We start from the raw sequence: 12,866 nt of genomic DNA, 5'->3' as shown, positions 1-12,866 counted from the left end.
TTTAAAATGTCAGTTAGTTGAAATGTATGTAAACAAAGGTTTCAAACGGCGCTGGACAGTTAGTCTTGATGCAGAATGTAACGACAAGAACGGTAATAATGTTTTTTCATACGTTTTATTGAATTATGGTATCGAACTACATGAACTTTGTAGGGAAGTTGCCCTTTACTCCGTGAAGATTTCAGTCTTAAAGACAGCATGATCACTGTCAACTGGGTCATGCGTGTTGTGTATCGTGTTATTTCTTAAAAGTTGACCCAGCATTTGTTAAAATATTGCAAGACATATACATTTCCAGAAAGGAAATTCATTTCTGCGTTGAATAAGACCGAGATCGTGAAAATCGCTGCAAAATTTATGAAGATATGGCTGTTCAAAGCGATGCACCCCGTTTTGGGCTGATTTTGAGTTGCATACCTTGTTATATATATATTTGATAGTGAAATATTTTTTTTTCAGAAAAGTTAATTTTTCGTTATAATATGATTATTTATCATTCAAAATGATGTTTTCACTAATTAATATCATAGCCACACGCTAACCACCTGTGCTCTTTATATAGGGATCGTGTGTTTCTCTATTATTATAAGACAACATTGTCATTTTGTATTCTTGTCATTTTATCTATTTTAATTATATTATCATTCTCGATATCCCTGTATCTGCGCATTATTTCATATTCAAATGTTCGTGTTCCATACACACCCCATCAAATTTATTAACGCTGTATATAGATTTCACAATTATTTTGAACACACATCCCTTCCATTTCTTCCATATAACGTTTTTCTCTCTTATTCAAATCCCTTATCTTACAATATTGACATACACCATCCATTTTTATTCTACATAACGCAACATTATTAGTTTGGATAATGCAAAAGTTTCCAGAAGAGTTTTATAATATAGATATACAATATAGAATACAATGTATGTAGTACACGTTAAGAATCTAAAGGTAGTCTTTATGGTATTCAAAGAAACTTGATTGCTGACCTTAAAAATACATGTTATTTGACAACTTATATTAAAGAACTTGTTTGCATATTGTCAAAATTGATTTTTCCAACGTTTGGTCACAGATTTGAAAATATAATGAAACTATACAATTCGTGGAGATAAATACCACTAATGACGTAGACTCAAACCAAAAATACCGACTTGTTTATGATTTATCATCATTTGAAAGTGATGGAATGATTATTTTGTGTTCGTCAAATTTGTTTCAACGCGTGGATCACTTATAACAAGTATAAGAAAACGTCTAATATATAACATTCCGCATTGACGCATGGTTTTGACAATATGCTTTCAATCCTAAGGGACCTTGTTCGAACCCCGATATGGAAAAGTTTTGTTGTTTCTAACTTAAATACTAATACTACTATACTAGAGCTCTTTAGTTTCGTTGCAACAATAAAGCAATTTAAAGCATGGACTGACGTACTTAACAAATTGCCAAACTTTGTTTACAATACTCACAATCAAACCCAGCAGTGCAATAGTATTGATTTTAAAATTTATTTAAACACATAGCACTGTCTTTTCTTCCATGTGACATATTTCCTTTTCAAAGGCCTTTCTCACAGTATTATAAAACATCATCAATTGTATTACACATACACATCATTAGCCTTGTGCAAACGTTTCTCTAATATAGATTTATAATAAATTTTTAAAGATATACAATTTAGAACACAATGTTTTAGTGCAAGTTAAACATAGTATAAGTATCTTCAAACAACGTGATTGATCGCGGTACAGGTATATGTTCCGCGTAACCTTATTTTAAATAACTTGTTCGCAGATTGTCGAAATGAATCTTTCCAATTTTTGCCACATATTTAAATGACCTGGAATCATACACATAGTACAGATTCGAGTATGACTTATAATCATTTGAATTAGATTGAAATCTTTATTTTGTGTTCGTTCAACATATTTTAACGCGTGGATCACTTATATCAGGTATAAGATGACTTCCACTAGATAACAGTTCGCAGAACAGCGTGGTTTGGACATAAGCAATGATTAGACTTTTAACCCTTTCCCACACAGATACATTTTTAGACGCATGTGTTGTCAAACGTGAATATGCTCATCATTTCATTCTTAATGTTTATGTGCATTTCATCTTCATGCTTTCAATTATCTCAATTCTTGTTAATCTCGTTCAGTAAATATGTTAGAGTATAATACTATTGTATAAAAGTTGATATGAACACATGTTTTTTATTGTTTGTTTACTTACAGTATGCCCATCAAGTATCCCACTGTTCCCAACGCTGTCGGCAATGAGTTGCCATACACTTGCGCCAGCGGCTATTCTCCTAGCCCTGGATCAAGGATGGTTGTAACTTGCACCTTTACCGGAAATTGGTTAATCAGCGTGAATTGTGTAACAGGTAAAAGTATTGCCTTTTCTTTGGTATATCTAATAGCATGTTTTGCGCATGCCGATTGTTTCAACAGCATTGCATTCAACACTCACGTAAGAGATTATTCGGTTTCATCACGTGCATTTTTTTCGATTATTGATATACCACATTGTCATCTTTTAATTTATCGTTTCATCTCATTCCATTTAATTATAAATCTGAATATCTGCGTTTATCTTCGCCTTTTCCAACCCCACAGGTTTGTCTATCAAGCACTCGATTTCAAATCTATCAGCACGTTATTTATTACTAAACTACAAAATGTACCGCCAATACAAGTATAAGAACAAAGCAGACAAAATTACAGACTAAGTACAGATATCAGAGTACTTAGCCTGACATAAACGATTGGCGGGATCTTTAAAGAATAAAGCATGGGAAAAGGGATCGTTTGCCAAACACGGTTAACTGTTGCGGACATATGCAAAGAATGAATGTTCGAATTCCAATCGCCTCTTGTATTCAAATATAATGTGAATAACATGTTCGAATATATGTAAATTTATAAATTAATTGACGTACACACGTACATTTTGAAACAAGAGGGCCTGAACGGCCCAATGTCGCTCACCTGAGATTCAAAAGAACTGACCTGTTCTGTGCAGCCCAAGATGTCATTAGAACAAAATGTTCTTACCAACTTTCATGACTAGTGAACACCCTGGCAGCCACCTTTTTCAACAGACCAGAACCATTTTCATACACATCCAAGATAGCATTTAAACAAATATACTGACAAAGTTTCATGAAGACTCATAAGTCCATATAAGGAAAAATGCCCCACCCACTGGTGGCCTTGTTTTTCAAGCAACTGGAACCATTTTTGAACTTGTCTAAAATATCATTGGGACAAATCTTCTGACAAAGTTTCATGATGAACGTACAATGAATACGGCTTCTAGAGTGTTAACAAGGTTAAACTATAGCTATATAAGGAAAAATGCCATTCCCCCTTGGCGGCCATGTTTTTCCACCAACCGGAACCATTTTCGAACTCATCCAAGATATCATTGGGACAAATCATCTGACCAAGTTTCATGATGATCGGACAATAAATGTGGCCTCTAGAGTGTTAACAAGGTTTTACAAAAGCATGATATGTAGCCATATTAGGAAAAATGCCCCGGTCCCTGAAGGCCATGTTTTTTAAGCAACCGAAACCATTTTCGAACTCATCCAAGATATCATTCGGACAAATCTTCTGACCAAGTTTCATGAAGATCGGAAAATAAATGTGGCCTCTATAGAGTGTTAACAAGGTTTTACTATAGTCATATAAGAAAAATGCCCCGCCCCCTGGCGGCTATGTTTTTCAACCAACGCGCATCATTTTTTAACTTGTCCAAGATATTATTGGGATGAATCTTCTGACCAAGTTTCATGAAGATTGGACAATAAATGTGGACTCTAAGAGTGTTAACAACATTTTACTATAGCCATATAAGGAAAAATGCCCCGCCCCTTGGCAGCCATGTTTTTCAAGCAAACGTAACCATTTTCGAACTCATCCAAGATATCATTGAGACCAATCTTCTGACCAAATTTCATGAAGATTGGACAATAAATGTGGCCTCTAGAGTGTTCACAAGGTTTTACTACAGCCGTATATAGCCATATAAGGAAAAATGCCTAGCCCCTTGGCAGCCATGTTTTTCAAGCAAATGTAACCTTTTTCGTACTCATCCAAGATATCATACAGACCAATCTTCTGACCAAATTTCATGAAGATTGGACAATAAATGTGGCCTCTAGAGTGTTAACAAGGTTTTACTATAGCCATATAAGGAAAAGTGCCCCGCCCCCTGGCGGCCATGTTTTTTCACCGATCTGAACCATTTTCGAAATCGTCTGAGATATCAATAAAATCAATGTTTTGACCAAGTTTCATGATGATTGGGCAAAAGTTGTGACTTCTAGAGTGTTCACAAGGTTTCTCAATAGCCATATAAGGAATACTTTCTGCCCCCTAGCGGCCATGTTTTTCAACGGACCAGAACCATTTTTGAACTCAACCAACATATCATTTAGATAAACATTTTGACAAAATAACATGATGGTTGGGCATCAAATGTGACTTCCACAGTGTTCACAAGGTTTTTATTTTTTTTGACCTAGTGACCTAGTTTTTGACCCAGCATGACCCAGTTTCGAACCCAGTCAAGGTATTAATGGGACAAATGTTCTGACCAAATTTCATGAAGATCAGACAATAAATGTGGCCTCTAGAGTGTTCACAAGGAAAAATATTGACGACGTATGACGGACGACAGACCAAAGGCAATCACAAAAGCCCACCATGAGCACGTTGTGCTCAGGTGAGCTAATAAACAACGCACGTGTTTTCGATAAGGGATATGAATCGAATTTGACTTAAAGAGATCTGAAATAAAATTATCTTATTACATCCCAAAGATTTTTAGCAGAGTTTCCTCCAGATATACCTTAATTTCATTCGCTTGAATACAATTTTCTTAAATGAAGCGTAATGGACTGCATTTGCATAGTCGTGTATTACAGTGGTGAAAATGACGGATATAGGGTTTGCAAATAGTCCTGAATAAGAATAACATACCAACATAATATTTTACAGCCGAAAGAACAAGCATCATTTGTCAACAGTCTTCAGCGTACATAACGTGCCCTCCATCGTTGACAATTGAAGTTCGTGACGAAGTCTACGGGCAGGGGTGGACTGACATTTGCCCAAGTACAAACGCTGGAGAAAACGCTTACAAGAGTTGTGCTTAAAATGTAACAACCCAGACAAGAATAGGTTGCAATGTCCTGCCGATCTGCCAAATACCAGTGAACGACGGGGCACTTGACGGTGACCCATGTCCGGGTACTATTAAGTACCTTGTCGTGAGTTATTTCTGTATTTAAAGCGACCAGATCGTGGCAGCTAAATTGGCCAACATTGAATTGATTGCGTAAGATTGTAGCATAATAAAGGTCATATTCTGCAATCCATATTAAAAGAAAATACAATAAGTGTTGGAAAACTTTCCCTGAAATATGTACCAGTAAGAACAGCCAAACAGAGAGGGAAAGGCAACCGAACGTTTATTGGGATTCTAGAATACCCCTCAACTTCACATAAGAGGGTAAATTAAAACATTACTTTCTTTTAACATACCATCTGCCACGAAGAAGACGTATCAGATTAAGCAGGAGACAACAAGTATGGCATAACATATTATGTATTACATGTATCACATATTCATGACAAAATATCAGAGTTTGACAAAGTAAACCTGAGGAAAAACAGCAATAAAATAGTATATGCACATTGAAAAACTACATCATTGTTCGCAGTGCAAAAATATTTATGTCGAATCATCTATACCAGACAAAATCCACAACAATAAGACTGTGCTTTCAGGTTCATGTGTTGGCTAACAGCCGTTACTTTTAAGAGATATATGTATATACAGTTCAACCTCTCTTAAGCAGCCAGTCAAATGAAACGGTCGAATTGGCTGCTTAAGCAGGTGGCCTCTTAAGAGGGGGTTGGGTCATAGGGAGTCTGGAGTTGATTTGGGATGCAAAATTGCTGGCCGCTGGCTGGAGAAACAGGGTTACCGATAAAGAGGGGTGCATTATATTGTGTTTATCGACGGTCGCGGCAGAGACAGGCCGCATACACGGGGCGACCGGCGATGAGGGGTGACCGGAAATAGGGGTTGGACTGTGTATATATATATATTATATATGGTTCATTTGGAACAATTGGTGTTTGACTAACGGCATTAGAAACAAACATCACAAATCAATTAGTAATATAGCGAAAACAAAGTTAAACAAGATGTGTTTGTGAAACACTATGCCCCCCCCCCATATATTTGACCTTTGACCTTGAAGGATGACCTTGACCTTTCACCACTCAAAATGTGCGGCTCCATGAGATACACATGCATGCCAAATATCAAGTTGCTATCTTCAATATTGCAAAAGTTATGACCAATGTTTAAGTTTGACGCAAACAAACCAACAAACAGACAGGGCAAAAACAATATGTCCCCCAGTATAGACTGGGGGACATAAAAATCTATCATTATTATTTATGTGTAATGCAGTCTGCATGCAATATATAAGATTAAAACTATCTTGACTTAAATAATAATACATTTTTATTTTGATGTGAAACATAAGAATATAATTATAATATATGAACATACAATTTCTAATAAAGCAGCCATTAAAGCTTAAACAACGGTATTTTGATCAAAATGTACAGTTATTATGGTTATACTATCTTTGTCTATTAACTTATGTATCAAATCACCACTTAAGGGTAACAAATTTACTTCGTTAATCTGTTGTAATTGTTTTTTGATAGGGGTGTAGGTGTTAATAATGATTATCATGTTGCCGATGAATGTGAGGGAAATAGCCTTGATACAAATTGAGGATGAGAACATTAAATATAACTTTGCAGATTCAACAACGCTTACAAAAGGGATGATAAAACAACTACATAATCAGGTTTTGCAATCAGTTGATACAGACTGTGACGTTAGACACACAACGTTTACTTGATTCTACGAAACAAAGCATTTAAAGAAAAACTACCTATAATTTCATATTTACAGAAATATATACATTTGAGAAAAAAGCCTTTTGATTGAGGCTTGTCAACTAGTATACCCTATTCTACACAAAATACATTATTATAATAGGGAAGCACCATTATTTGTAATATGTGTAAACAGATATAAAAATATCAATATCATAATCGATTATTTACAATCACATGATTTTTTTTTATCTACATACAGAATGTAAAATATTTTAAATATTTAATTTTGATAATAACCATGTAGAGACAAAAATACCTCTAAAGAAACTACAATTGAAAAAAATGATTTAACGTGAGTTCGTTAAAGTAGACAAGTCAGAATACAAAAAGTGCAAGGTTAAGAACACAAACAGTACACAAGACAAGTGCAGCAATATAACTACAACAAAGAAACCAAAAAGTTCAAAACTACAAAGCATAACATAAAGTAATAAAACATATACTTCAACAAGAGAACCGCATAACAGGTGCCAACGCTCGGCTGCAGGGTGCAGTTATGAATAAATGAAAACTTTTTTTTTATAAAATGGGTGTGGCGTGTAGAACTCATCAAGGTGCATCTACATATGAAGTTTCAAAGTTGTAGGTGGAAGCACTTTGATTTTAGAGCCAATGTAAAGGTTTTAGCACGACGCGGACGTCGGACGATGAGCTGGCTATGACAATAACTCTGGTTTTCTCTGAAAACAGCCGAGCTAAAAATAACTAATTAAAAGAGCTGCCTTATTATTAGTAAGGATTACTTATCAATTTCTACATCCCATTTGCCATAAAAAGATCTAAACAGAGAAGTTAAATTGTGTAGCAATTAAAACAAAAATAAAATTAATGACTTTTGGTTTAAAAACATTATTGGTAAAATTATTCCTAAAAATTCAACCTTATCAGGAAATAAAACATATGGACCATGCTCTGTGAAAATGGGGTTTAATGCATGTGAGAAGTGTTGTCCCAGATTAGCCTATGCATTCCGCACAGGCTAATAAGGGACAACACTTTCCGCTTGTATGTTATTTTTCTTTTACAGAAAGTCTCTTCTTAGCAAAAATCCAGTTTGGGCTAATCTGGGACGGCACTTTACGCATATTCATTAAACCCCCTTGTTACAGAGCATGGCACATATATATTAAAAAGTAATATTTCATAGAAAAAATCACAATAAAAACAAAACATGTTATAGAAAAACACATGTTATTATTTGTGTTCTTCATTGGTTAATCCAAATATAGAAGAAAAACTTATCTGAAACAGAGTTCATTAAAAGGGATAAACTAAGATTTAGACAGAACAACACTCAAATCAGCTGTATAAACAATAAACATTGTGAACTATGATAACATAAACATAAAATTGACACAAACTTGTATAAAAGATTAAGGCAATTCAAATTCAGCAAAATAAGATTTACAACAAACATGAATTGCAATTGCTATAAAGAAAGTAACCATGTTGTTGAAAGGTGTGGATGAGAAGAATTTTGATTTTTTTTATGCCCTATTTTACTTGTAAACATGTTCAAAAAGCCAAAACATTTCCCAGATATGTTAGAGTGTTTGGCACATTAAAAAATGAAACTGGCCACACAAAAAACACTAAATATTCCTGAGTCACTACTTACAAATGTTATGAAAACATGTTTATTGTATCACAGTCATTACATATGCAAATTACTTAAATTGCAAGTAAAAGGTTAAGAAACATGATTAAGTCTGTGAAATTATCATGTCAACAATGTAAGCAAAGACTCATACAAGATAGATATTTCTTTTATACCTAATGATAAAATATGACATTTCTGCAGTGAAATAACAGCAGTGAAAATAAACAAATTATTATTTTCACAGGTGAAAATAACACATGTTCGGAACTCCTTTTTCTGTTTTTAGATTATCATAAATAATTATATATATTTTTTCTATGATCACGAGTGACTTAAAATCGACATTCCACCGAATCCAACACATTTTCGTTTTATTTTATGCTTTTTCACCGTTTATTTACATTTTAAAATAGTTTAACTGGAGAATTTTGCTGGTATAATGACATCCCTTTGTCACACTAATGACGTCATTTTGTGTTTTAAAATGTATTCAGGCACGCCACGGGAGAAAAGGGTATCTTTTCAGCGAAAGGGAAACAGCTATAAATTATTTTCGTGAAAAAGGGGCATAAAAGAACAGAAAATTTGTTCATGTAAGTGTAAGATCATTTTCACTCGTGATCATAGAAAATTAATATTTTCACGAGTGGCACATATATTTTCTATGATCACTCTTGAAATAATAAACGATCTTACACTGACATGAACAAATATCCTCTATGTTTTGCACAGTAATCAAAATTGGTCGACTCAAACTCAAGTTATTACCCCGAAAACCAAAATAATAATTTTTCTATTTTTCAGGAGCTGTGAAAAATTGACCTTGACTTGATTTGCCCTAAAATGCAATGCCAAGCTATCATGTAAGCTACCTTAATACAAAATTTCAGTTCAATACCTGCATCAAAAGTAAATGTGACCATGAACAGACTGGCCCCAAATAAATCTCTATCAAGGTTTTTATGCAAGCTTGCTATATGTAAGTTTCAGCTAGATAATTCCATGCAAACTAATATCTTGCGAAAACAACTGGTTCCATGCCAACTGCTCTGGTATAAAATCATTAGGCTGTGCTCCATGAAAAAGGGGTTTAATGCATGTGCGTAAAGTGTCATCCCAGATTGGCCTGTGCAGTCCGCACAGTCTAATCAGGGACAACACTTTTCGCTTAAACTTGATTTTTGCATAGAAGAGAATTTCTTTAAAAAAAATATCATAAAAGCTGAAAGTGCCATCCCTGAAAAGTCTGTGCGGACTGCACAAGCTAATATGTGACGACTTTGTGCACATGCATTAAAGCCCCTTTTCCCTTTTGGCCTAATTCAAGTTTTTGCTACTAAGTCTCAGAATGTCCAGAAGTATTACTACAGGCCCAATTTTCATCAACAAAATGAATAAAGAACAACAAGTTTACAACAACATGTGGGAGACTAATCAAAGGCAGACTTAATGCTGATGACATATCCTGTAAAATTATTCAAGAAATATGAATTTAACTCAAGCGGCAATACTTGAAAACATAGTATGTTTTTGAGTTAAATTCATATTACAGTAACTCAAACAAATCTAAATTTCCTGCTAATTTGTAAACTTTTCAGTACGAAATAACCACCTGTACTTTGAGCATCTATAACTGCATAACTCCAGCCTATGTGACAGTAACTTATATGGTGTAATTATTAAAATGTAACCCCTATCAATCACATCTGATTAGCTATCAATCAAAGAGTTGAGTCACATCTGATTAGCTATCAATCAAAGAGTTGAGTCACATCTGATTAGCTATCAATCAAAGAGTTTAGTCACATCTGATTAGCTATCAATCAAAGAGTTTAGTCACATCTGATTAGCTATCAATCAAAGAGTTTAGTCACATCTGATTAGCTATCAATCAAAGACTTGAGTCACATCTGATTGGCTATCAATCAAAGAGTTGAGTCACATCTGATTAGCTATCAATCAAAGAGTTTAGTCGCATCTGATTGGCTATCAATCAAAGAGTTTAGTCACATCTGATTGGCTATCAATCAAAGAGTTGAGTCACATCTGATTGGCTATCAATCAAAGAGTTGAGTCACATCTGATTAGCTATCAATCAAAGAGTTGAGTCACATCTGATTAGCTATCAATCAAAGAGTTGAGTCACATCTGATTAGCTATCAATCAAAGAGTTGAGTCACATCTGATTAGCTATCAATCAAAGAGTTGAGTCACATCTGATTAGCTATCAATCAAAGAGTTGAGTCACATCTGATTAGCTATCAATCAAAGAGTTGAGTCACATCTGATTAGCCTGACTGAAAGAGGGAACTCATTTCGTAATCTTTGATAAGTTGATAAATTGTCTCCCCCGAGTGAGACTGTAGTTGAAGTTATGCAGTAGTCCAGAACATTCAACATTTATACTATGTATAAACTGTCATCTTAAGGAATAAAAGTAGAAAACAAATAATGCAATCTTAAGTTACAATACCATCACAAAACAAATTCATCTAATCTCATTAACAGAACCCAATTCATTACTATTTACAATCTGTATAAAACAAAAAACAACAAAACATATTTAATAAAAAGAGGCAAAGATACTCATATTGCAAAACTGCTGTTTGACCCAAGAAAAACACAAGCTTTCAGTTTTGTCAGGTCACTTTTGGATCCACTGGCTTATATGGTACTCTTTTTGGCCGATTAGTTCGTTTAGGATCACTGTTTTTTGGCTTAAAAATGTTTTTTGATAAGGGGCCATCTGGGAAGCAAGAGGGTCCCTCGATATCAGAGCTTGCCCCGTAAAGGGCCTCGGTCTCTGAGACGTTGAGTTTCTCATCGCTGACACAACTGGAGCTGCCAACTGACACCCTCTCCTGAAAAAAAGTGCAACAGTACACACTAATGGTGCCATAGCTTAGCAAAGAGAGCATTTGTCTTCTAAGCAGGAGGCCAAAGGTTCCAGCATCATACAAGGAATACTCAAACATGGCCGGTAAAGGTTCCAGCATCACAAAGGACATGCCCTGACATGGCTATGTGAAAACAGCATAAAACCAGAACAGCCTGTAAGCAACTCACAGTCTGTTCATGTTTCATGCTGTTTGCTCCTTATCAGTATCTAAGGGTAGGAAGTGAAGCCCTTTAATTAGAATCTAACAAGACTATTGTCAAGCTATTTGGTCCCCTACCGGTGAAACTCCACCATTGTCAGATTTTTTATTTTATTTATTTGTTGCCATAACAACCAGAATTTTTTGATGTAGGAACAAAATGAAATGACATGCATAATCTCCATATTGCCATCTATCCATGTTTCAAGTTTCATGAAAAAATATGAAAAACTTTTAAAGTTATCGCAGGATCCAGAAAAGTGTGACAGACTGACAGACATACTCACGGACACACAGAGCGCAAACCATAAGTCCCCTCGGGTTTCACCGGTATGGGACAATAAAACAAAGAGATGTGTTTGTCAGAAACATTATGCCCCCTACTCCGCCGCTTTGATTTATTATCTTTTTTTTATCATTTGGCAGGTTCAGATAATTATTACAGGGGTAGTAATATTTTTTAAAGGGATATAATAAAAATATTACTTTCCTTGTAAAAATGATCTGTACCTGCCGAATGATACCGGTAAATAGAAATTATTTCCCTTAAAAGCTTATTACTTCCCTTTGATTTGTTTTTTTGACCTTTGACCTTGAATGATGACCTTAACCTTTACCTTTCACCACTCAAAATGTGCAGCTCCATGAGATACACATGCATGCCAAATATCAAGTTGCTATCTTCAATATTGCAAAAGTAATGGCCAATGTTAAAGTTTTCGGACGGACGGACAGACTGACTGACAGACAGTTCAACTACTATATAAAACCCTACAGGGGGATTAAAAAGGTCTTTAATAAACTTTAACTTTCTGAGGGACTACAAATGCGTTAAAATACGTATCTAAGTGGTAAAAGGTTAAAGTGGGGGTTATCTTTTACGTCCCCTCAGGTGTCTTGCACAAAGGATAGGAACTGCTAGAAAAGATGACAGTGATTGTTTAATAAGAAAAAGACAGGCTTTTCTTAAAATGAATTGATACACTTCTCACCTAAGCAACCCAGGTTAAATCCCAATGCCCAGAAGCATGTGAGACTGGTTGGTGGTCACCATACCAGACAGGTGGGGGTTTCCTCTGCCTACTCCTGTTCCCCACCCAACACAAAACAAATGGCTGGAAATTGCAGCTAACATTCAACACTTGTTCCAA

At 35.0% G+C, this 12,866-nt stretch overlaps 1 protein-coding gene across 1 annotated transcript in view; it reads right to left on the bottom strand.

The window, feature by feature from the left end:
• Window positions 1–5,622: 5,622 nt before the first annotated feature.
• Window positions 5,623–12,866, bottom strand: part of LOC127846296 (low-density lipoprotein receptor-related protein 4-like) — a 121,423-nt gene continuing 114,179 nt past the window's right edge. Inside the window, exon 37 of the mRNA XM_052377466.1 lies at window positions 5,623–11,478. Within this exon, the coding sequence (XP_052233426.1) occupies window positions 11,257–11,478 (222 nt within the window). The 3' untranslated portion in view covers window positions 5,623–11,256. The remainder of the gene's footprint in view (window positions 11,479–12,866) is intronic.

The sequence above is a fragment of the Dreissena polymorpha genome, chromosome 1 (assembly GCF_020536995.1).
Source record: "Dreissena polymorpha isolate Duluth1 chromosome 1, UMN_Dpol_1.0, whole genome shotgun sequence".
In the NCBI taxonomy this organism is placed as follows: Eukaryota; Metazoa; Mollusca; class Bivalvia; order Myida; family Dreissenidae; genus Dreissena; species Dreissena polymorpha.
This window is presented reverse-complemented; position numbering and strand designations above follow the sequence as displayed.